The sequence below is a fragment of the Brachyhypopomus gauderio genome, chromosome 16 (genome assembly GCF_052324685.1).
Source record: "Brachyhypopomus gauderio isolate BG-103 chromosome 16, BGAUD_0.2, whole genome shotgun sequence".
In the NCBI taxonomy this organism is placed as follows: Eukaryota; Metazoa; Chordata; class Actinopteri; order Gymnotiformes; family Hypopomidae; genus Brachyhypopomus; species Brachyhypopomus gauderio.
In genome coordinates, this window is record NC_135226.1 from 21,814,929 (window position 1) to 21,841,260 (window position 26,332).

Sequence of the window (26,332 nt, forward strand, 5' to 3'; positions counted from 1 at the left end):
GCAGGCAGTGAGATTGCGATATTCTGTTTCTTGTGTTCTGTTATATTACTGGATTACATGGCCGACTCCATTACCTATTTCATTTTTGTGCATTTAAACCACCAGTTAGACCAAAGAGGGTGATTGTCACCATTCAAATTGTAAATACAGACTGTGTTTTTTGTTATTTTAACACTTGTTTAAATAAAGTGTACATTTCAGTAACAACAACACTGAGAGTTTGCTTACGTTAATCAAGAATGTTCTCCCATTTTTTGGTTGTATAGCATGGTTGCCAAAGACATTCAGACATGATTTTGACTCAGTTGATCGTAATATGATTTTGGATAAATAGGAAAACATCAAAGTACTGTACTTGGATTTCAATAAATGGAACTTAAACCAGTGCTGGGTGTCTGCTGTAGCAGCAAAGGTCAGGGGTGAAGTAAACAAAGGTCAGGGGTGAAGTAAACAATGTCAGTGTGGTGGGAATGTTAAAGATATGAAGCTGTTTCTAGTGTGACAGTTTATAGTGGATTTTATAAAGATATAAATGTTGGGTCTGAGGTGCAGAATCAAGGGACATTAAAACATTTTCATGATCACTGATGAGTAGCAGGACGTTCTCGATTGAGCACCATCAACCACAGACAGCTGAACAGGAGACGTTGATATTAAGAAAACAGCAAAAATCCCAATAAACAAATGTTACCATAAACTAAATCACTTTTTCTCCATCAGCTCTATGCCTGCATTTCCCAGTGCCTGTTTTCCTGACTGCACTCACGTCCATGTTGCTATGATAGCTTATGAAGCAAAGCAGCAGCATCATCGATATTATACGTAAACTTTGAGAAGGACTCAGTTGGCTGAGGGCTCCAATCTGGAAGCTGGGTGATTAACATGATCCAGAAGAGATGTGTGATGAACACTCACGTGATCCAGAAGGGACGTGTGATGAACACTCGCGTGATCCAGAAGAGACGTGTGATGAACACTCACGTGATCCAGAATAAATGTGTGATGAACATTCACGTGATCCAGAAGAGACGTGTAATGAACACTCACGTGATCCAGAAGAGACGTGTGATGAACACTCACGTGATCCAGAATAAACGTGTGATGAACATTCACGTGATCCAGAAGAGAGGTGTGATGAACATTCACGTGATCCAGAAGAGACGTGTGATGAACACTCACGCGATTACAGTGTGCTGCAGTAAAAGACGCTCCTCTGTGTGCCTGGTGTACTTCATATATATATATATATATATATATATATATATATATATATATATATAGAAACAGGACATTTCTCGATTACTGCAATTCTCTCTTTTTCGGTCTTCCAGCTAAGCTTTTAAACCACCTTCAGTACATCCAGAACTCTGCAGCTCGAGTCCTCACATCTACTAAGCGCTCTGCGCACATCACACCTGTCCTTCAGCAGGTACACTGGTTACCTGTCACATCACACCTGTCCTTCAGCAGGTACACTGGTTACCTGTCACATCACACCTGTCCTTCAGCAGGTACACTGGTTACCTGTCACATCACACCTGTCCTTCAGCAGGTACACTGGTTACCTGTCACATCACACCTGTCCTTCAGCAGGTACACTGGTTACCTGTCACATCACACCTGTCCTTTAGCAGGTACACTGGTTACCTGTCACATCACACCTGTCCTTTAGCAGGTACACTGGTTACCTGTCACATCACACCCGTCCTTCATCAGGTACACTGGTTACCTGTCACATCACACCTGTCCTTTAGCAGGTACACTGGTTACCTGTCACATCACACCCGTCCTTCAGCAGGTACACTGGTTACCTGTCACATCACACTCGTCCTTCAGCAGGTACACTGGTTACCTGTCACATCACACCCGTCCTTCAGCAGGTACACTGGTTACCTGTCACATCACACCCGTCCTTCAGCAGGTACACTGGTTACCTGTCACATCACACCCGTCCTTCAGCAGGTACACTGGTTACCTGTCACATCACACCCGTCCTTCCGCAGGTACACTGGTTACCTGTCACATCACACCTGTCCTTCCGCAGGTACACTGGTTACCTGTCACATCACACCTGTCCTTTAGCAGGTACACTGGTTACCTGTCACATCACACCTGTCCTTTAGCAGGTACACTGGTTACCTGTCACATCACACCTGTCCTTCATCAGGTACACTGGTTACCTGTCACATCACACCTGTCCTTTAGCAGGTACACTGGTTACCTGTCACATCACACCCGTCCTTCAGCAGTTACACTGGTTACCTGTCACATCACACCTGTCCTTTAGCAGGTACACTGGTTACCTGTCACATCACACCCGTCCTTCAGCAGTTACACTGGTTACCTGTCACTTGCAGGTTCAACCATAAAATCTTCCATTCAATGCTCTTCATGGTCTTGCCCCTGCATATCTCACTGAACTCATCAAGGTTTATTGTCCCTCTCGCACCCTTAGATCCTCTCACTCCACGTTTCTGATTGTCCCACGCACTAATCTTGCTTCCATGGTCAGTAGATCCTTCAGTGCTGCAGCCCCTAAACTCTGAAACTCTCTACCTCAATGTCTTCATAACTGTTCTGTCTTCTTTCAAAAACCAACTTAAAACTTTTCTCTTTACCTCTCATTATTCTTCCTAAGTGTGTGTCCCTTCATATGTGATGGTAAGTGTCCATGGGTTTGTGAAAGGCGCTATATAAATGTAACCTATTATTATTACTATTATTATTCAGACAGAGGTCTTTCATCAGCTGTATAAAGTGGTTTTGAATTAATAACAGAAACCTGTTTATATGTAGCAAAAGTGTATGTTTGATGTGTATATGATGTTTATATCATCACATTTATTCTCTGGGGTTTTAAAGTTCCAGAAGTGTAGATCAGTTCTGTTTCTTTGAATTTACTCATTTCATTGCTGCCATAGCAACAACTGGCAATGTAAACAGATTTGTCATCAATACAATGCCCATTAGTATTAAAATGTCTTGCCACTGGAAATGACAAATCCTTAATGCTGATGGTACAAAGGTATTCAACAAATCGATCAGTAAGCCTGTCACTGAGTCATCCTGGAGGATTATGAAGTGTTTAAGTACAATTATTAACCAAGGAAATCTTGAATTAACAGAAGATTGTTTATTGTCCAGTGCATCCACTCTCTGAACAGGTAAAACAGGAGCACAGGCGACATCTATGTCTGTGTTCTTCACTACAATTAGACTACACACCGCAGTTTGACATATTGCCTCAACATAGGCGGAGCCAAAGCAGGGGCCGGGGTGGCACTGGACCCCCCTGAATTCTGATTGGCCACCCCAAGTGCCCCCCCAGATGACTGACATGTCACCGCATCGCACATCTTGTTGAGAGCCTGTTGCGTTTTGTAATCGGTAATAATACTCAATGCTCAATTTCATTTAAAACATGCAAGCAGCAGGCACGACGGAGAATTTTTTTCAAACGAACGTGTTGTGGCGAATTCCGAGTTCCCTCGTTTGCACACGCATAAAGACGCTACAGATGATATTCCGGAGTTACAGTGATTATAACTTAGTTCACTGAGCACTCTAGTTTTGTCCTAACTAGATATTTAGACATAATACTGCTGTAATACTGCGATGTCGTGGTCCGAGGTGAACTTCGGTATAGCCAGTGTGTATTTTATTTAAAATAATTAACACCCTTGAGCCAGTGTGGCTTTGGACATAGATAATGCAGTTTGCTGTGATGGATAATTAAAACCTAGCTCTTATTTATGTATAGAAACATAAATCGACAATATAATCTGTAGCGTCTTTATGCGGATAAACGAGGGTTGTCGGAATGCCCCACAACACCGGCTGACAGTAAAAAGTGTCGCACGTGAAATGCTACAGGCACCGTTCAGAAACTGATCAGGGGTGAGTTTCCCAAAACGTTCTTAGCGCTAAGTAACTTCGTAACCTCGTACATTTCATACGAGGTTACGAAGTAGCGCTAAGAACGTTTTGGGAAACTCACCCCAGTTCAGTTAAATGGGTTCAGTTCAGTAGATATATGCGGCTTTTAGCCCGGTGCAGCTTATAAAACATTTTACTTTCTTTTTTTTTAACTTTGTAGGTGCGGGTAATATTATGAATGAATTATATTATAATTTTACATATTGTACATAAATAGTAAAAAAAGACACTTTTCTAGGAAAAATATTATACTACACATTACATCTACAGTGGTTTCTTTGCCCCGACTTAAGCTTGTGTGACCGTATCAGTGATGTAAGTTACTGAAAATATGTAGGCCTACTCAAATGGAATTAATTATTTCAAAAACAGTCACTCAATGATCGAGGGAATGCTGAAAGCAGCTTTCGTATTTCGTATATTTGGATTGTAAGATATGCCAGAAGTAGCACATCTGTGTTTTTACTTTTACATGTTGTACATTTTGCACATTGTTAAAAAACTGCAAATTTCATACACAAATCTGATCTCCTGCGTGTTTAAGATGTACTTGATATGAAAAGTATAACATTTACAGATTTTGATTGCAATTGAATGCTTTTCGTAAATATACATTGTCATAGTCTATGGACCCCCTAAAATAGCTTTGGCCACCCTCTGGCCACCCCAAGGATAAAAGTCTAGCTCCGCCACTGTGCCTCAATGTAAATTGCACTTTCAGAACATTGCCCATTCGAATAAACAAATACATTAATGAAGAAATTAAAGAGTAAGAAATCAAACTTAAACTGTGTAGAGATACGTTTAGATTCTTTGTGCCAATCCATGATTCTTTCTTTCTTTCGTTTTTCTGTGCCTGCATTTAGTTTCACCAGATGACCAATAAATGTAACAGACAAAGACAAGCTTCCTTAGATACTGTTTTAGACTAGATCTTTACCAAAGGATACACAGCACGTAATCTCAACAGTAATGGCAATACAGTATGAAGACTGACACTAAATCTACGATACTTTATAAATGTCGTCGTCTCTTTTCTACATGTTGGGTCATTATTCAAATGTTTTATGCAATATCTATCTGTTGGGGCAGGCTATGCAGTTGTGCTGCTTAAGTGTGACTTCATTTATATTTGCTGATTACCACCTTTATCATCTATTATCAAACATTTAGTCACTGCAGTTGAACGAGGAGTCGCTATGAGGCGTCACTAGGTGCCCAACTCCTCCGATGACCTCATCGACCGACATCCACGTGACCGCGAAGCTACGTCGTTCTCGCTCGTCATCGCTCCATCCGGGGTACGTTAACGGCTCTTTGATTGACAGTTTCCATAGTAACAGCACAGGCCGTCGCCATTTTGTCGGTGGCTTTTTTTTTTTTTTTTTTACACCTTTCAAATGTTTTCGCTTCCCGCCGGAATAACGCGCTCGCGCTTCCCCCGTCGGTGACAGTTTCTTGGGGGGTGGGGGGGTGGACGAGACTCCCGGACCGTCGAGGGACCGGGGACGTTGGCGGACGGACGTGTCGGAGCGGCGGGGGGAGACGCCAGACGGGGCAGCAGCGCCGCCGCCGCCGCCGCAGCCAGCGTTAGTCACCCGCGTCTCGGGTCCGCCGGGCCGGCTCGCTGCGCAGGTCCGGACCGCGCGCGCCATTTTGTGGGGAAACCTGACATTAAAAATTGACTCGAGGAGGAAAAAGTGGCGCGTTGGCACCCGCGTCGCCCGAACAAACGCATCATTATCGCCGGTGGGGGGGCGGGAGAGCTGCTGTGGTGAATCCTCCACACCGGGGCCCGCGCGAACGTTGTGAGCGGGAACGCCTGTGTGTCACGCGCAGCGGCGCGAGCCTGTTAGCCTGCTAGCCTGTTAGCTAGCGGGTTAGCCGCGCTCGTTAAGTCGCCCAGCGGGCTAGCGGCCGGCCGGTCATGGTTGTGACACAACCGCCGACTGACATTCGTTAAAACCCGGCCGGGCTGCCGTGTGCGGCGCCCCGGCAAAGGACCGCGCAGCCCCGCGTATCTGGGCTAGCTTAGCTTAGCTAGCCGGGCTAGCTACATCCGGGACATTTGGTCGCGCGTGAGTCATTGGACGTATCGTTGCTAACGGTTACAGGAGCTGGATCAGTGGCGCTGCGTGACTCGGTCTGGGACTCTAAATGAAGATCGCACCATCGCAGGTAAGCGCGCAGCGGCGGAGACAAACGACACCCGAGGTGTTTTGGCGAAGACCCGTCGGCGTAGTGACGGTGTTAAAACCTCAGTGGGCTGGGTAGCTGGGCTTGGCTAGCCCGCCCTCGCTAGCCTGATGCTAACACGTCCCGCTGTTCACAACCATCGCGGCCTAGAAGCTACGTGCTAACGGGCTAGCTGGCCGCTGTAAATATGTGAAGTGTCAAATAACCGAGGATTGAGATGATTCTTCCTTTATGTTCATGAAGGTCGTGTGGTGTATTAGTAATAACACTCCGGTGGATCAGCGACCTGACTGTCGAGGGGATGGCTAACGTTAACTAGCGAGTGTGCTGTCAGGGTTAGCAACATGTACCACTGGAGCAAACCGAATAACTATTAGATTTGTGTGCCTTCACATCTACATCTCAGCATCTCTTGGGTGGCCACCTGACCTATTGGGCAGAATATATAATATAATATAAGAGAAATGTGGCCTTTACGGTGGCGCTGTTGAATGATGTAGTTTGGCTGACTGGATGTCAGTTAACACATCACATCAGTATTAACTGGAGTCGTTGGCCATAACTGTTGTTTCCACACAGATCAGTTTGACCGTCCACCTGCACCTCCATCTCCATCAGCTCTGTAGCTACGTAGAGTCATGTTATTACAAATATATGGCAAAACATTTGGCTAGCTAATACAAGACACATGCTCGCAAGGTATGATTGTTTTAATTTATCAGCAGATTTAGTTCTCTTATTGTTGCTGTTACTCAGAGTCGGAGTTATAATTGTCTTAATCTTGTCTTAATTCAGTCTATCAAACCTTTCGTTGTAGCTCAATTGGTAATGTTTTTCTAGGAAATATGACAATATATAAACTGGTAGTTGTATCACTGGAAGACCGTTTAGATGTTTAGGAATAATGTCTAATTATTAGAGACAAAAACGTGAATAAACTCTTGATAAAATATCACAACTAAATAGTTCGTGCTCACCATTGTATTTATATGAATAATCCTCTAACCTTTAATTACAGCCAGTTTAATTATAATACTAGGGCTGATGTTTGAAGGCTTGCAGGGCATGAAAGTATAACTTTTAATGTAATGGAGAATGAGATTCCTATAGATTCAACAGTGTCTTTTCTGTAATTGAATAAATAATGAACCATTTAATTGTTTCCCCCTTATTTCAGTGCATCATTAATCAGAAGAAGTCAGATAAGACTCAAAAGTGTAAATCAGGCCTGTGTGATTTTCTCCAAGAGACTAAGTTCTTTTGACAGTTGGAAAAGACCTTATGCAGCATCCTAAGTTTTATAACCTGCTGTAGACCATAGACTATAAATTGTATAAACTTTGCAGGAAGGGAGGTCTTCAGACGTAAATGCATGAAACCACGTGTGTTTAGAGAAGCCTTTCCACTAATGCTAGTGCTGTGTATATAATGACACAGGCAGTGTTCTTATGGCAAGACACATCTGTATTTTTGTCTGTTTGTCTGTATTTGTTTGTTTGTCTATATACATTTGTTTGTGTTTTATGTTTTATTTAAAACACATTTTCTCTCAAATACGAATAAGCACACATACATGGCAATTCATTTGGTATTCTTAAATTAACCTAGGCTAAGTTAGCCTATTTCATCTGGGTTGTTGGTGACATGAGAGGTTTTAATTCTTAGGTGTTTAATTCTGGTAAATGTTTGAAGGTTATACTAGTAGAGGGGCTATGTCCAGATTATGCATGTGAATTTTGAGTTTTTCTCCATGTGTTCCTCTACTCTGAAAGGTGTTTGATGTTCCCTTTGTGATGGTGACAGTGTCTGAACCAGCATGGACATATTACATCTCAAAATGGAATTTCGTTTATTAAAGCCTCATTTTTTTATATAGGGAAAAAAAAAATCAGTTCAGGTAATAATAGGTACTCATTTCTAATATAATGTGTCTTTTAAATATCCTTTACAGTTGCTATTCATCCACCACTCCAAGATTTTATTTGATTTTTACCACCCTGGAAAAGTTTGTCTTTGGTCCAAATTTTCTGCTCTATAGTAAGACTTCATGTTCTTCATGGCATGCACGAACATCAGTCTGTCTGCTTACTCCCGACTCCAGAGAGGTACAAGACAAGGTTGCCCGACGTGTCCTTTCTCATGTGCTGTCATCGTGAAACCACTGGCACGAGCACTATGATGGGATACTCATATCTGACGTGGACGACAGAAGCGTACATTTTCACTTTACGTGGATGAATTATTGTACGTATCAGGCTCTTTGTCAAACCTTCTTGGACTGAAGGACTTATTTTGTAGATTTGGAAAACTATCCAGTTACAGAATAAACCTTTCTAAAATTAGGTTTTTACCGATCATTGCCAAAAGCACTTCCTTTAGTTAAACTTTTTCCAAAATGTGTGGAGATGTGTACATGGGAACATGGGTCGCACTCCAATACAAAGATCTTTATATGGCCAACTTTTTATCCTTGTTTGTTTGAAACATTAAATGTTGGCAATGATTTCAAAGCCTTCCTATCTTTGTGATTAATTTTTTCCTCATATACATAGTTATATCAACTTTCAACTGGACCAACAACAATCCCAGCAAACACAAAGATATATACTATCGAAGCCTTGTCTTCAGGGTAGTATGGTACTCAGAAGTCTCTCGTATTAGATAGCCATAATTAGGGCTTTGATGTATTGGATGAAGAACACAGATGGTTTTGATACCCCCCCAAATGGTTAATCTTAAAAAACTCATCCTGTAGTCCGACCACCTTACCTGCGTTATTATGCTCTAAACTCTTGTTGGGAAAAGCTCCTTTTTATTACAGCAGTTGCATTGTTGCTCAAGCCTAGAAAATTTGGAAAAATACACTACCAGTCAAAGGTTTGGACACATCTGACCAAGTATAATTTGGGAACAGTGTTATCTTGTACATGAATTCATTCACAACACGCACACACATGCAGACAATTTTAAATGCACCCCCAGCAAAGGTTTTATTTCAGAACTAGTTCCTCACTCTGCAATTGCTCTGCATATGTGAGAATGTCTTCAGAACTGCTGTAAAAACATTGTGGGTGTCTGGTTCATCTGGTTAACAACACCAAGAGCAATGTTGTCATCAAAATACAGGGCACTTACTTTAATATCTAAGATAATGTGTTTACTAGAGCATAATAATGTGTTACCTCATTGATTTGGCATCTTACTTGTTTTTAAATGATGAAAATAATAACGCGGGTAGGTTTGTCCAAACGTTTGACTGGTAGTGTTGTCACTTGTACTCCTGCAACATCCTTTGAGCAACTGGTGAAGCTGGTGAGGAGCCTCACATTTCAGTTGCTTCCAATATAATTCTCCCACATCCATGCTTGACTCAAACTTAAGTAGACTCTTAAGCAGACTCTAGGTAATGTGAGCTTATTTCACATGATTTGACAGTTTCATATTATCTTGAAATAAATGGGAAGAAGACTTGGATGAGCAAAATCCAGAAGAAATCTTTCATCTGTCAATGATGTGTGGTTATACACTTCAAAGTAGTACCAAACTTTATTGGTGTAGACTCTCCAAAAAACAGTTCTGGATCCTACATGCAACAGGTGGAAACAAACCCATGCAAGTCTATTACAAACCTATTGGACATGTTCAAGATTACGTGTTTTTGGCTATTACATATTTCTATTTTTGAAACTTTCTCTAAACTTTTAAAAAAGAGCTATAGTTTATATACGACCATTATTGCATACTTTGGTGTTGTACTGATTGCTGTTCAAATAATTCTAAATGCGATGTATATAATATTGTTTGGGTAGATAGACCCTCATCCACATACTTATTCTCAGTTGTGTCTCAAGCTAGTGTCTCAAGCTAGACAAAACTAGATGTCCGTTACTTATCATGCTTGTATTTACCATGAGTTAGCCTAACCCCCTTTTTATTTACCCCCTATTTATTTATTGTTTTTGAATATTGCTATGTATTTTTGTAACAGGATTTGCTTTGAGCCTGCTTCATTAATAGAGGTCTATGGGGTGAATGGTGTGATGGGTCTGCTTCATTAATAGAGGTCTATGGGGTGAATGGTGTGATGGGTCTGCTTCATTAATAGAGGTCTATGGTGTGGATGGGTCTGCTTCATTAATAGAGGTCTATGGTGTGGATGGGTCTGCTTCATTAATATAGGTCTATGGGGTGAATGATGTGATGGGTCTGCTTCATTAATAGAGGTCTATGGTGTGGATGGGTCTGCTTCATTAATATAGGTCTATGGGGTGAATGGTGTGATGGTCTGCTTCATTAATAGAGGTCTATGGGGTGAATGGTGTAATGGGTCTGCTTCATCAATAGAGGTCTATGGGGTGAATGGTGTGATGGGTCTGCTTCATTAATAGAGGTCTATGGGGTGAATGGTGTGATGGTCTGCTTCATTAATAGAGGCCTATGGGGTAAATGGTGTGGATGGGTCTGTTTCATCAATAGAGGTCTATGGGGTGAATGGTGTAATGGGTCTGTTTCATTAATACATTTACGTTTACGGCATTTAGCAGACGCTCTTATCCAGTGCGACTTACAAAGTGCTTTGCTTCTGATCACAGAGTTCATCCTAGGTAATAGTACGGATAGGCCAGAATTCAAGACACCATTGAGTCAGACTACTACTAAACTACATTGTCATTACAATGTCATTACCTAATGTTTTGCAAGTTAGTCGTTTGCCAAGAAGCACAAATAACCATAGACAGACATACAATTTAAGAACAACGGCAAGTGGTATCAGCTGAGTTAGTGCTTTGGTAAGAACTCAACAAACAGGTGGGTCTTCAGTCTACGCTTGAAGATAGCAATAGACTCTGCAGTCCTAGCAGCTAATGGAAGATCGTTCCACCATCTTAGAGCCACGATGGAGAATAGTCTGGAGCTTTGTCTTCCATGAAACTTTAAGCATGGAGTTTCAAGTTGAGCCAAGCTTGAGGTTCTGAGTGTTAACTGTACGGATCGGCTTTTGACCATGGACATCGTGTAGGGAGGGGCCAGTCCATTTTTGGCTTTGTAAGCAAGCATCAAGGTTTTATATCTGATGTGTGCCGCTACTGGAAGCCAGTGAAGAGAGCGTAGTAGAGGAGTCACATGTGAGAACTTGGGGAGATTGAAGACCAGTCGTGCTGCAGCATTCTGAATTAGTTGTAGAGGTCTGATGATCCGTAGAGGAAGACCTGCAAGTAGGGAATTGCAGTAGTCCAGCTTAGAGATTACTAGAGACTGCACAAACACTTGAGTAGCTTCCTGTGATAGGAAGGGTATTAATTATTTGTATACTATTATTTGTATAAATACTATATTATTTGTATACTAATTAAGTATTAATAGAGGTCTATGGGTTGAATGGTGTGGATTGGTTTGGAGGGGAGCAGTACTGTTTATATATTGTGAAAATCTTTCATTAAAAGTCCTTGATGAACACCATTTTGGTGACAACACATTTTGGCTTTGTTTGATCATGTTCTTTTCATGTTAGAATGGGCACATTATAGATAGATGTCAGTGCTTTTTTTCTTGGGTTTAATACACGCAAGACTGCTAAATCTCTCCCATACAGAGGATTCAAAATCAACCAAGTGGATTAATTTAAGTCGGTCCTTTGTATGGTAAATATTTTATGATGTTTAAGAAAGAGAAATTTTCATGTGTGTGCAAACTCTTGCTTTACATCTTATTGGACTACTTACCCAGAACGCGGATACAAGTCACTAATGTTTATCCATGTTTTCTCTTTTGGTTGTATTTGCAGCTGTTCCTTGTCACTTGAAAGCATAGTCTAGCTACAATTTCAGCCTGTCTTTGTATCGTAGCTACAAACATGTTAAAAATTATGAAATTGGCTAATTGGTGGGCCTAGTAAACGTTCTGCTGTTTGGCAGCTAGCTGTCTATTGTGAGAAGTGAGACTGTATTTTGGAGCTGTTAGCTGCAAAAAGTAAAAAAAAAACACTACTGTTTGATAGTGTCCTTATTTTTACTTGCTTATTCTGTCTTTTTCTTTAAATATGTTTTTAGCCGTTCTACTGCATGCCCCTCTCTAAAACCTCTGGTTTGGGCTGTTTAGTGAAGTCATCAGTTTCTGCCATGTTTGCTTTAGTGTAAAGCCCAAAGCCATTGTGTGTTTTATGTTATGACGCTATTGATCTGCAGAGTTAGCTTACTAGAATGTGGGTTCATTTTCATGTTAATTTGATAATCGTTATTCCCAGCTAGCTTGCTCAAGCTACCTTAGGCAGTGCCTGTCCAGTTCTTAAAAGTGATCATGTAAAATAATGTTAGGTGTATTACCCTATAACATCTGAACAACAGTTGCTCGTGTTCAGCTAGGACTTTTTCATTCTAAAAGAGACTTTGGACAGTCTAAGGTTTGTATGTATGTGTGGATTAAACTTGGATTCCTTCTGTAACGGACACAGTGTTGTAATTGTGTGAATCTGATGCTTGTCAGCACAACAAGGACAGAGACAGGAGGAGCTGTTTTTACTAGCTACATAGTATGATGGATCCAGAGCGATGAAGGTGATATTTGATTCCTGGTTTACAGAATAAAAATAAGTCTTGTTTATTTTATATGAGAAAATAAACAAGACTTGTTTATTTTTATGAGAAGTGAGACTGTATTTTGGAGCGCTGTACAACTTTACAACAAAAAGAAGACTGGGATGACCGACAATACATGATGCATTTTGCTCTATGGTTTCCTAAGGAGTTGTGGTTGAAGTGCACAATAAATGGTGTTCTCCTTGGACTTATGAATTAGGGTAGGGTGGGGTAGGGTAGGGTTCAACCAGTGCAGTAAGTGCTCCATAGAATAACAGTAATCTAAGCCGCTTGTTTGCTAAAAACAAATGGTAGCAGTAATGACCCTTTAAAATCCTGAGCTCTATAAACTTCATTTGAAATTTAGTGAAAGGTGTATTCCAATAACACCACTCTCCATTGTTTCATGAAGTGTGCCGATGCTCACCGAGTTTCCTCATGTTGGAGTTTCACATTTTTCGCTTTATTCGTTTATTTTCAAATCCCCAAACTTTTTTCAGTGTAGATGAGACCATATAGTCATGTTCACTTCTGATGTGAAAATTCACATTTAGATTTTATGAAAATCTTGGCACTGTATCAGAAGAAAGTCTCAGATTACATTTGGATTATTTATATGATAGACTGGTTAAATTAGCATATTCCATCATATCTGCATTTCTGTAAACAAAAATAGTAATTTTGACCTATTCCAACTACTTCAGAGAACACTACATCCTGTTATTGGAAATATGAGGTTAAAGTTTGTAACAATACTGTAGCCTGTGAAAGCATATAAAAGAAACTTCTTCTTGCTAATTCCTGCTAGCAGATTAATTCTTAATTTGCTCATATGAATGACTTAAAATAATTTCATTAAAATAAGATGCATTCAAAAATGTATTACAATTATTCATAAATAATTAAAAGTAATGTGTAAAAAAAACCTTGATGGGTAATTTTGTTTGTTATCGTGCTCGATAGATGTTTGTGTATTCTGCTATTTTAATTCTGATATAGTAGGCTAATCCATTTCCAGGAGCCTCACTGTCTGTTTCCTTCCAAAGCTCTGGTGTGCTACTACTATAGTGTGCTATATTGCAACCTTTATATACAGCAATTAATTCACTTTCAGTTGGTGTATTGTAAATTCAAGTTTTTTACAACTTTGTATTCACTTCATAAAACGTGGCTTTATGATGGCTTCAAAAGAACTAGTAAGAAAATTTATTTAAAGTGGTAGCATACTTATTATGAATTATAAGTATTTTCAGTTGTTTCCCTTAATATCCTCATGAAGTAAAACAGGTGCCTAGAACACCACAAATGTTGACAAAAAATAAATGTCTCACTAATGTATTTTCAGTAACCCCTCAGTTCAGAGTACTGACCTCAAAGACAGCATTTTAATTTATTGACATGTTCACTGATACTTTGTTTTTATTCTTTGTAGTGGGTTGTGGTTTGCTGCTGGACTCTTCTCCCAGGATGATATGAAATTATACAGGCGACGATGCATCCAGGTTAGCTTCTCAGATGCCTTTTGTTTTATGAAGTAAATGCCATAGTGTAAGAGAATCCAGGGCAATATAGCTTTAAAAATAAATCATTTAGTTTTAATTATACATGCTAATGATATTTTATTATATGCTATAAAATCTAGGACTAGCAGGCCACGTCGGTGCAGCACTGTTGTGTATACTGTTGAAACAAAGACAATTGGACAATTATGTAATTTAACATTCTCTTACAAAATCAATTAGACAAGCATCTACTTGACTAATGCTGTATTATTAGCTTGTATTATGGCTTTTATTTGTTGTGAATTTAAATTAGTTAACTCTGTAATGAATGATAAATCAATAATGGGAAATAATATTAAATTAAAAAAATACTATCAGCATTGCAATTATGCATCAGGTTTTATTAACAGAGGCTAGTTGTGTCACATTGAGCTTTTCAGGTACAGTAAAAAAAATGGCAACTTCTGACTGATTAACATTTGCCTAAGTAACAAATTCTCTTAAACCTCATCTTGCTTGTTTACACATGGAGGAAAAACATGATCTAACACACAACATTTAGAGGTTTGTCACACACGGTGCCTAGGATTGACTATTTCAATGGATTCAGCCAGTACATGGCCAGTTAGGTGCATTTCATTATTATTACTAATACATGTTTTCAGAGTTTGCAGAAACGAATGTTTCCTAACACGTGTAGCTGTCCTGCATTACTGATTGTTCGGGAGATAACATGGATTATATGTATTGTAGATAGTGCCATAAAACCCTTTAAGTAATGTTTATAGAGAATAGTATGTCTCTCAATATAAAGGTTGATGCAGTCATAATTATTGACAGTAGTACACAGCCTCATGGTCATGATAAATACGGCCAGTATAGCGACCAAGTCATGTGAATTCTACAAACGGGCACATGCATCCTCATGTCCCTTCATGTAGCATTATAATTATTACTACCACAGTAACTGCACACCCACTTGAATACTAGAACTAAAATCCCCTCATTCATTTGTTCGCCTGATCCAGTCAGTGTGGACATGTATAACAGTAAAAATGTGGACTCTGTTGCACTATTTCACGTTTTTCTGCAGCTAATGTTCGTGCAAAGTTTCAAGGTGATGTATGTTATCAAAGGATTTCTGAACTACAGGTTTAATACACCGTTTGTAAACACATCACAGTAGGCAGAACACATCGGCGCTACAGAAGCGAATCGGAGGGTCCCCGCTAGCACGCCGCCGCTAGCTGCAGTCACACATTTTTAGAGTAGATGGGAAAATTAACAGCACTAGAGCACAAAGTACGGTAAAAAAAGAAAGAATTCATTGCCATGATCAATTGTTCCGTGTGGTTGAGAGTGCGGGACTTCCTAGGCTAATGGAGCACATGAGACTTCCTTACACTGAGCATAAGGTACTCCATATGAAAAATTATTTATTTCACATTTCATGCACACAATATAAGAACATTACGCTACAGTTTTGAATTGATCTTCTGAAATGGCAGCGTCTTTAAAGGGAATTATAAGAGCTACACCGTCAGAAGAAGGAAGAGGGCGAGATAACTCCTGCCTTACACAGTCCACCCAGACACACACTCCTCCTGTGGTCTCCGTGGACACCACGAGTGACTGTTCCTTTAACAGCTGTTAGGCACTTTATAACATACACTGTATTAAAGTGAATGTAATACACTTGGACTGAGGGCACATATGCACTTTAATTCATTGCAATATAAACATTCTGTAAAAAGCTTATTCACATCTATGTAATACTGACCTAGTCTCTAATCTGTACTGTGTGTGTGTGTGTGTGTGTGTGTGTGTGTGTGTGTGTGTACATAAACATACTGCTTGCATACTGACCCCTGCACCAAGAGAAATGTCTTTGTACACACTGATTCTGATAAAAATGGTAATGTTGTGCATTTCTGGTGCACTAGAAGTGCAGACCATTAGAGGTAATGTATCTAATCTGTGTGCAGCCTTCGGTTGTGTTATGTATGTTATCTATAATGCACCCTATACATAATTATTCATGCATACCCTTTTGACACCCATACATGTTGCCATATTCTGTAAGGCCGTAAGCATCTTTTATCTGTTAAATTCTTGCTGCATGAATTGGGTATTTCTGATCGTTGCCTGGTTTGTGTAAATTCTGTCTCTCCCACACGAGCTCTGCGCTGTTATTTCACTGTCAGGCATCAGTGTGGTGGGTGCTTCCTTTAAGTGTGCCAAAGTTCAATTTTATTTCTTGTTTATTTCTTGTTTTCTTATTGGAAAATGGGAACAGCTCTGCCCTGGCAACAAAAGTGGGTTATTTGCATACCCTTCTGTGATTGGCTTGAACATTGATGGGCTTGCCAAATCACACTGTATCTTCTTGGTGATAGGCTATGCTAATTAGGTGCTGTTGCTGGGAATCTGAAAAGTGGTGGGATTCTGCTGGCTGTGGTGCATTGTGTTTCCTGGTTTGCTGTAAAATTAGCATTCTTCTAACAATTACCAGAATTTACTTTTAAATGTGGGCAAATCTGTTAGAAAAAAAAACATTCCACTTAAATAATTCATTTTTTAAAACACTGAAGGTTCGTAAGGAGCATATAACAATTATTTGTATTATATAGGCAATATACTAATGTGTTCAGAAACTTTTTTACAACCATGATTGCAATAATAGTATGAAGAGAGACACAGTGTTTTTGACTTAACATATCTCAGTACTGTCAGTGTTGTTGATTACATGCTGAGGAATAAGTGTAGTACTGAGTTGTTCTAATAAGCAATTCTATATCCTGACTTTCTTCTAGGGGGAGAGACCTCAGCATGCAAACCTTCGTCCGTCCGGCTCGCACCCTCTTTTTCCGTCAGTGCTGCTGGTTTTCAGATGGCTGCACCAATGCCTCATCCACACCAGCAGTACAGTGACTGTCACCAGCAAAGTACAGACCAGTCTGTCACTGTACTGCCATACAGTGACCAGACGCAAGCACTCACTGCCAACCAGGTACACGGTGCTCGTGGCTTCATGGACACAGCATAAACGTATTTAATGAATTTTTGCTTTATTTTGCTGAACTTTTTATTTAGTGTTTGCTGCAAATCTGAGCAATTCAGCTTAAAGGTGTGTGTGTGTGTGTGTGTGTGTGTGTGTGTGTGTGTGTGTGTGTGTGTGTGTGTGTGTGTGTGTGTGTGTGTGTGTGTGTGTGTGTGTGTTACAGAGGCACATGCCCCAGTGCTTTCGAGACCCAGCTGTAGCTCCGTTGAGGAAGCTCTCCATTGACCTGATCAAAACCTACAAACACATTAATGAGGTACTGCTGCACAAGTGTCCGTTACTCAGTGACCCAAATACACGAAACCTCGTCAGTTTAGCTATTGAAAGCACCTTCCAAGGCATGGTCATGACAGAGCTTAAAACTGCAAACACAAGTGGACAAATTCTAGCTTACCCTATCAGCAGTAGAAACAGGTGCTTGGCTGCATGTATTTGCTGGACGTGGAAGAGGAGGAGGGTGTGAAGAGTCTTTAAAAGCTTCTTGGAATTCCTAGCAACAGTTTGACATGATGACATGAGGTAAAACTGATCGTAACGCTGAACAGTTAACAGTAACCTAGCCTCCTTCACTCTGAGGTCTTCCTGGCTGAGTGTACATACATTGTTCCACTAGGGGTCGCCCTTCAGCTGAAACAAACTCAACAGGAGCTGAAATTGAGTTCCTTTTGTTCTTAGTGCAACAATCAGCAGTGTACTTTTCAGGACGTGTTATGCCAAGGTCAAACCTATCTCTTAACAAATACACGCCACATAGATTATTTCTGTATGGCTTCACAGGCATTCCTGTGCTGTAGTGGAATAATCCGTTTTCTGCTTCTGTGTCCTCATGGAATAACTGGAGTCTTTAACCCACTTTGAATCTTTTCAAATCTTTGCATCTCACGTCTTGTGTTCATTGTTGAACACTTGATTTGAATTATCTTCAGCACACAAGATTCAGTACTTTGAGAATTGGTTCATGTGCTGTGAGTTCCTCCTGTCAGTGAAGACAGAACTCAAACACATTATACTCTGAGCTGGGCAGTTCAGTAGTCCTGAAAGGATGAATTTATTTAAATCAGTGCAGAACGTGACAGCAAAGAGGATGTGTTGTTTCATTGTGGGGAGTCAGGGGGTCTCAGCTCAGGTCAGTTCTGCTGGGGGGCTCCAGACCCTGTGCTTGGTCAGGGCAGTGGGGGGGGCACTCTGTGAACTCCCCTTTCTACAGGGAAGCTCTACTACAGGTTAGGACATTACACGCTGACTGTCAGGTGGTCCTGCTCAGTAGTGTGTGAGGGTGTTTAGTCACACACACATGAACATTCGGGCAGAGCCTTAGTTACTTTGACCCACCAATTTATCTTTAATGACAAAAGTACCTGAAAATTACAAACTGTAAAGAACATAACTGTAATTATACATTGAATGTATAGTGTGTTTGAATTGTTTGTTTAAATATGATTTGTCTTTGTCTTCGTAGGTGTATTATGCAAAAAAGAAACGGCGTCACCAACAGGGTCAAGGTGAAGACTCCAGCCATAAGAAAGAGAGGAAGGTCTTCAACGACGGCTACGACGACGACAACTACGATTACATCGTCAAGAATGGGGAGAAGTGGATGGACCGCTATGAAATCGACTCTCTGATTGGGAAAGGGTCTTTTGGGCAGGTAGGAAGGGTCGCGCTCCTCAAACATCATGTTGATGGGAAAGGCACTGAAACACTTTATTTTTAGTGGCATGTGGATTTCTCTCATATTTTAAGAATGGCAGATGTTGAATAACTTTGAAATGTACTTCCTAATTAAAAAATGTTTTGGTATCTGTTAAGCCTTTTTACAAAATACTCAGATGGTGGCACAGTTGCATATTTCGTTTTTATATGAAGCGGATGAAAGATTTGTGATTGGTGGTTTCAAAACTTCCATTTCACTTGACTAGGAATGACCCCAAAACGTCTGATGAAGTGATAATGGAACATAAACATGACTGTTTCATTTCCGCATTGTTTGTTGTAGGTTGTAAAAGCTTACGACCGTGCTGAGCAAGAATGGGTCGCAATTAAGATCATCAAGAACAAGAAGGCTTTTCTCAATCAAGCTCAGATTGAAGTGCGGCTTCTTGAACTCATGAACAAACATGATACAGAGATGAAGTACTATATAGGTAATGCATATGTCCAAATACATTTGAAGTCCTTACAGATACACACACTGTGTTCCAGTTCAAAGCTGTCTGCTTCTGCTTACTGTACAACACAATCATAAGCTTCAGAATTAGTTGCACTATTTGCTAAGTTTAAATAAGTGCACATACATCAGGAGACAGTGTTCATATGGGTGCTTGAAATCCTTGAAAATGCTTGAATTTTTATGTTGCATTTTCCAGGTTTGAAAGTGCTGGAATTTTGGCTAAAGTACTTGAAAATGCTTGAAATTATAAATGAATCAATAGTAGCTATCTAACTGAGTAGTAGATACTTACTGAATACAGTAGTAGATACCTAACTGAGTACAGTAGTAGCTACCTAACTGAGTACAGTAGTAGCTACCTAATGAGTACAGTAGTAGATACCTAACTGAGTACAGTAGTAGATACCTAACCGAGTACAGTAGTAGCTACCTAATGAGTACAGTAGTAGCTACCTAATGAGTACAGTAGTAGATACCTAACAGAGTACAGTAGTAGATACCTAACAGAGTACAGTAGTAGCTACCTAATGAGTACAGTAGTAGCTACCTAACCGAGTACAGTAGTAGATGCCTAACCGAGTACAGTAGTAGATACCTAACTGAGTAATTCACTTGTATTACGTTACAAATACAAGCAAGAAATGTGCCGCCTCTTGTAATTCCAGCAAGAAACTTGAGAGAACGTGAAGACGTTAAGACTGTGGTTTTTGAAAATAAACTACCATTAAATAAAATATATGCTAGTTTGGTAGCTAAGCTAACTACCGGAGCAAATTCTAACCAAACTAGCATATATTTTAAGCATATTTTAAACTAGATAGCTTAAAATAGCTTAGCTATTTTAATACACCAACGAGCTTATGTAATACACATATTGTGCTACTATTACCAAACGTGGTACTGTTTCTTTTAATGTGATTAAAAGTGAATCAGTAATTTTGAGTATGCGTGTATTTATAGGGAAAAAAGTATTTTTTTTTTACTACAGCTGTAAGGTGCTGGAAAATATTGTATTCACTGAAACGTGTACAAACCCTGAAGAGATATGAAGGAGAAAACTGCTAAAAACAAAGAAACAAAATTGACACGCACCCGAAGCTCACCACACTAATGCTCAAATACATCACAACTTTTCACCTTCATGAAAGTGTTTCATGTCTGATAAAAAATCAGTTCTGCTCCCAAAAATCAAAACTGTTCCCAAACATCTTAACAAGAAAGTTATTTGCCTGTTCACGTTTGTGAAGATGTAGCTGTATTGTTACATGCACAAAACGAGCAGTTGTACTTACAGTGCATCAAGAACTCACCTGTCCTTTTCTCCTTCTCTCTCCTTTCTAGTTCATCTGAAGCGCCACTTCATGTTCCGAAATCACCTCTGTTTAGTATTTGAAATGTTGTCGTACAACTTGTATGACTTGTTGCGGAATACTAACTTCAGAGGAGTTTCTCTGAACCTGACACGGAAGTTCGCCCAGCAGCTGTGTACGGCCCTGCTCTTTCTCGCCACACCTGAGCTCAGCATCATACACTGTGACCTCAAGCCAGAGAACATCTTGCTGTGTAATCCCAAGAGAAGCGCCATTAAGATAGTGGACTTTGGAAGCTCCTGCCAACTTGGACAAAGGGTACGGTTTCTCAGCGGCGATACGAAGTCTGAAATGCATTTTATTGTCTTGTATATAATCAGCATGGTCTTGTTTGTATGTGGGTCATGTGGATAAATTGAAGCACGGTGAATCTTGTCTCCTGCTTGGTTTCTCAGATATATCAGTATATACAGAGTCGGTTCTATCGCTCCCCTGAAGTGCTGTTGGGAATGCCGTATGATCTGGCAATAGACATGTGGTCACTGGGTTGCATACTGGTGGAGATGCACACAGGAGAGCCGCTGTTCAGTGGAGCCAATGAGGTAAAGAGTGTAATGAGGAAGGGCACAAAATGTCTATGTTGAAAAGACATGAAAGGTGTGTTTGTGTATATTGAAATGCCATGCTTTATGCCCAGGTGGACCAAATGAACAAAATAGTTGAAGTTCTTGGCATCCCGCCGAATCACATAATGGACCTAGCACCAAAAGCCAGAAAGTTTTTTGAGAAGTTGTCAGATGGGACGTGGAGTATAAAGAAGACCAAAGATGGGAAGAGGGTAAGCAGAAGCTCCGGGTCTGAAAGGACTGAGGTGAGACTCCAGTAATGAATCTCTTGTAACGGCCTGTTTGTCTCTCTTTGAAACAGTATAAACCTCCGGCTTCTCGCAAGCTCCACGCCATCCTGGGAGTGGAGGCAGGGGGACCGGGCGGTCGCCGGGCTGGGGAGTCCGGCCACGCAGTAGCTGACTACCTGAAGTTCAAGGACCTTGTACTCAGAATGCTGGACTATGACCCCAAGACCCGAATCCAGCCCTACTACGCCCTCCAACACAGCTTCTTCAAGAAGACGGCAGATGAAGGCACGAACACCAGCAGCAGCGTTTCCACCAGTCCTGCGCTGGAGCAGTCCCAGTCCTCAGGCACCACCTCCAGCACCTCCTCAAGCTCAGGTGCTCGTCACATAGACTTGTAGTTGCTTCAGATTAGCTTGTTCTCAAAACTAGCCTCCTAGTTCAGCTGCTTTGATTACGCGAGTTTCATGTTTCTGAAAAGGAAATGCAGTGAAATGAATGAAAGTGTAAGGCTGTTGTGGTGGTCTCAGGAGGATCGTCTGGAGCTAGCACCAGTGGCAGAGCGAGGTCTGACCCAACTCACCACCACCGGCACAGCGGGGGGCACTTTGGCACGGCCATGCCAACCATCGACTGTGACAACCTCTGCCCTCAGGTCAGCAGGCTTTCTTTTGAACTTGCTTTTAAAATGTAACGGTCACAAGTCAGGTCAAAATCAAGGAATTTAAAATTAACTGCTTAGTGCGTGTGTGTGCGTGTGTGTGCGTGTGTGTGCGTGTGTGTGCGTGTGCGTGCGTGTGTGTGTGTGTGGTGAGCAACCACCAAACTTTGCTGGACTCCTGTCAACTTTGACAGCCCTGATCTATGCCAAACCAGTTAACATGTTACTCAATTTGCCAGCTAAGTACTTTGCTTGTTTTATGCAGTACAATTGACTATAGTGTGTGTGTATGGTGTGTGTGAACACGCCTGCACGCACTTCTGTGTTTGTGTTTATTACAGACAAGACAGCCTTACCATCCACCTGTAGTATGGACTGGTGGTGTTGGACCAGAACCGGTCACTGTAGAGACTCATCCAGTCCAAGAGACCACGTTTCATGTGCCTCCCCTGCACCCTAAAGTATTGCACCCCCACCACCACGCCCACCACCACGCCCGCCACCACGGACAGGTCATCGCAGCTCTCTCTCAGCCACGGCTCTACCGCTCACCCACCCACAGCGCCTCCACGCAGGACTCTATGGAGGTTGTACATGGTCACCTGTCCATGACGTCCCTGTCTTCCTCTGCATCCTCTTCCTCCACATCTTCCTCTTCCACGGGAAACCATGGCAACCAGGCTTACCAGTTTCGCCAGGTTCCTGCCGGCGTCCTAAACTTTAGCCGAAATGGAGGCGTGAGCATGGGTTTGAGTGCCTTCTCAAATCCTCGCCAAGAGACTGGCCTCGCGGGACACCCACCTTACTCTGCTGCCACAAACGCGGGACCTGCTCACTTCATAACGGAGGGACATTTGGGTTTGAGACCAGGTATCGAGAGGGACGAGTCTCCCATGACGGGAGTGTGTGTTCAGCAGAGCTCCATGGCCAGTTCGTGACTAAGCTGAAAACAGTTTTTTTCTGTGTGTGGTTTATTTTCTAGTTGATGTTTCTTTTTCTTCTATTTTTAAATGGTGCAAAGAGAACAAAAAGCTGCTGACTTTTTAGGGGAGAATTCACTGAACCGCTACAACTGGACATTATTAAAGATGGGTGTTTAAAGATGGGTGTTTAAAGATGGGTGTTTCAAATATTTCTCCCTTTTCAGTTAACACATTAGTAATGCTGCAAAACAACCAGGGTGAACTTGAGAAGTCCATCCACCAGTTCACTCGCTGCACATAGTGCTGGTCCCCATTGTTTCTCCTTACTGGGTTATTTTCTTCCCCTTTCAGTTTTTGTTGTCCGTTTCCAGTGAGCATTTCGTATCCAAGAGCTGCCAGAGAAGTAAAGCAATGCAAAAACATCCATTCAAGTTCAAATGGTAAAACGATTTTGACCTTTTTATTTTCTTCAAACTTGATAATTTATTTACCCTTTAAGTGAAACCTCTCAAAAGAGCTGTATGTTTAAAAACTGTAGCGTGTCAAGGAAGCAGTACTTGCAGTGACCTTTGGTGTTGTCTGTATTGTGTAACTCTGAAAGGCAGCACGTGTAAGTGTTGCTGGGGCACTGAGTGGGCCGGCGGGAGAGAGCTGGGTCTCCCAGAACCAGCTGCAGTACTGCTCACACCGCGAGCTTCTCTGTCCAACGCGCAGTTTCTCACAACTGATCAGGACATGCACTGTAGGGGGTGAGAGACAGATTAATTGAGGGGTATTGTTTAGAATCGTACTGGCCTTAGATTTTGAACAAAAGGTGGACAATAATGGTTAAATAAAGATAACTTTCTTCTACTTTTAACATTTGAATGGTCCTTAATTGTTTAGAGGAATGCCAAACAGAATAATGGTTATTAAGAATGGTTATTAAGAGGCCTTTAATACAGGGTCAAGTGTCCTAAATGACTTCCTGTAATTCTTCCCCGAGTTGGGATATTAATGAAGGTAGTCAGACCTATTTGAGATGCTTGGTTTTATTTATTTAATTTTTTTTCTTTTCCCTTTTGGGTATACAGTTTTCATTGAAGATTGTCTACTTAAATTTGCATCTTCGATTTTTAGTGCATAAAGAAGTGCTGACATTTGTGACTGCCTTTTTCTCCTCTTGAATTATGCTGTGAATTTTACATTGTTTTTCCTGTTTATCTTTTTTTTTTTATACCAAAGCGATTGATTTTATAGTTCTGTAACCAATAATGTAGCAGTTCACCACTTCAACACAAGGTTTATTAAAAGTATCGATTTTTGTCCATACAAAATGTCTATCAACTACTACTGCAAACTGGATTTTTTGCTGAACTTGGTACATTTTAATATTGAGTTTGTCAAGTGATGCAACCCCACAATATTTTCTTTTTTTAAATACATCAAGTTAATTGTCAAATTGAGAGACACTATCAGCTGCTCTGCAGGCTACAGAGTAGCTGAATCACCTGCAGAAGACAATGAGGAGATGAGTGTGTGGTTTTGTGGCTCCCAGATCAGTGTGTGGGTAATGCTGACTTTGGGAGTTTGAATAACATACTAATTTCTACCTAAGTACCCAAGTAGCTACTCAAATTGAAATTTTCAGGCAGAGTACTGTAGCTACTTTCAGTTAAAAATTGGTCCACATTTTGTTTTTGTCTTTGCTTCCTGTATACTATTCAAAGGGAAGGTAGATGTCTGGCACACTGGCACACGAGTGCCTGGGCACATGCATGTTTGAAGAGCCTCAGTGTTTTGAAGTCACTTTACAGTGGCATAAGCAATTGCTAGTATTTACATAAGCAATCTCACATAGACTTTACAGTAAAACAGAGGTTGTGAAGTGTTTCCCCCATGTCCCCTCACACTTGTGGTGTCTAAGACCAACACCTTGCTTATTACCTCTGAATCTAGCAGTTCAAGACAGCAGGACATCCTAACAAAGAAAGTGGTGTTTATTTTGCCATTTTGTTACTCAACGACTTCACTACCTTCATATAAACTGAATCGTATTTGATATATTTGCATATCCCAAGAGTAATTGTAATGGGATTGGTGTCTCTAAATGTTGAAATTGCTTTAAAAAAAATGTTTTTATAAATTATACCATTTGAATGGGAATCCAGCAGTTTGCTGACCTCAACATAAAACATTCCAAAAGAAAAATATAATTAGAGACTTTAAGTGTATACCTGTTTCAGCTGTTGCTAAGTGACATCTGATTTAGTGCAGTTTTCATAAAATGCAGCCCCTTTTTAATAGTTGAAATAGAATTTATGTATATATTTATATTTTTTTAATAAAGGAAGTATAGAACTCACTACATTACTCCTGCTGGTATATCAGTCATATTGTTATCCATTTGTTTTTCCACTGAGATGGTACTCTCCGTACAGTTGGGTCTTTGGTGCAAATCTGCTTTTTGGAGAACTCTATTTAATCAGAATGATTTGATGAGGGGGGAAAATAAGCTCTTGTACTGAAAGATCTCGTGCACAGGGTACAGTGTGCTTGTGTCTCCCCAAGGTTTCTTTTTGTCTTTGCCCCGTATGTCCAAGGAGGATCGTGGTCTATCAGAGCCTGAATGCACATAGCATCAAAAAGAGCAGGAACTGAGCCACGATTCTGAACATAAACCGTATAAATAGGGAGGAAATTTGGTCTTAGTTCAACACTCTTTTTCAGTGAAGCTTTGTGTACTGAAGGCCCATTTGTTCTAAACGCATTGTAACACAGTCTGTTAGTATGGCTATCATGTAGACCCCCCCCCCCTCCAAAAAAGGGTTCATGAGTTAAACTGTTGTCTTTTTCTCAAAGTTCTCAGTTTTATTAAGATGTTTTGCTGCCATTTAAAGAACTGTTTTTGCTTTTTTAATACATGAAACATGCACTATATAACTGAACCGCATGGGGAAAAGGATGTGTCCACAGATTGTAAGAACTAGTCAAGACTTTGCTGTGTATATGAAAATGCTATTTGTATTATATATTCAGTCTTATGTATGATATATATAAAAATAACCTACTTGACATTCACTGGCCTTCCTCGTGGTTTCTGGGTGCTGTATTCCCCCTGGTCCAGGGCTGGGCGTGTGTGTCTCTCTGGTTCTGGTCCGTGTAA

The 26,332-nt window shown here is 40.7% G+C and overlaps 1 protein-coding gene across 2 annotated transcripts; it reads left to right on the forward strand.

Annotated features, from left to right (window-relative positions):
- The first annotated feature begins 5,539 nt into the window (after positions 1 to 5,539).
- Positions 5,540 to 26,243, forward strand: dyrk1ab (dual-specificity tyrosine-(Y)-phosphorylation regulated kinase 1A, b). 2 transcript variants are annotated; one of them, XM_076977369.1, is made up of 12 exons: positions 5,540 to 6,114; positions 14,140 to 14,209; positions 17,023 to 17,219; positions 17,434 to 17,526; positions 18,730 to 18,918; positions 19,267 to 19,414; positions 20,782 to 21,068; positions 21,206 to 21,352; positions 21,448 to 21,588; positions 21,678 to 21,981; positions 22,134 to 22,258; positions 22,606 to 26,243. In XM_076977369.1, exons 2-12 carry the CDS (start codon positions 14,200 to 14,202, stop codon positions 23,200 to 23,202), a joined length of 2,238 nt encoding a protein of 745 aa, XP_076833484.1. In that variant the 5' UTR covers positions 5,540 to 6,114; positions 14,140 to 14,199; the 3' UTR covers positions 23,203 to 26,243. The 2 variants fall into 2 exon arrangements, with proteins under 2 accessions (XP_076833484.1, XP_076833485.1); XM_076977370.1 differs by lacking the exon at positions 14,140 to 14,209.
- Positions 26,244 to 26,332: the final 89 nt, after the last annotated feature.

Excerpts from the sequence above, each read along its gene's own strand:
- dyrk1ab (XM_076977369.1), top strand. Across the intron at positions 18,919-19,266 it reads GGAAAGGGTCTTTTGGGCAG|GTTGTAAAAGCTTACGACCG; the intron begins GTAGGAAGGGTC and ends TGTTTGTTGTAG. Across the intron at positions 21,069-21,205 it reads CCTGCCAACTTGGACAAAGG|ATATATCAGTATATACAGAG; the intron begins GTACGGTTTCTC and ends TTGGTTTCTCAG.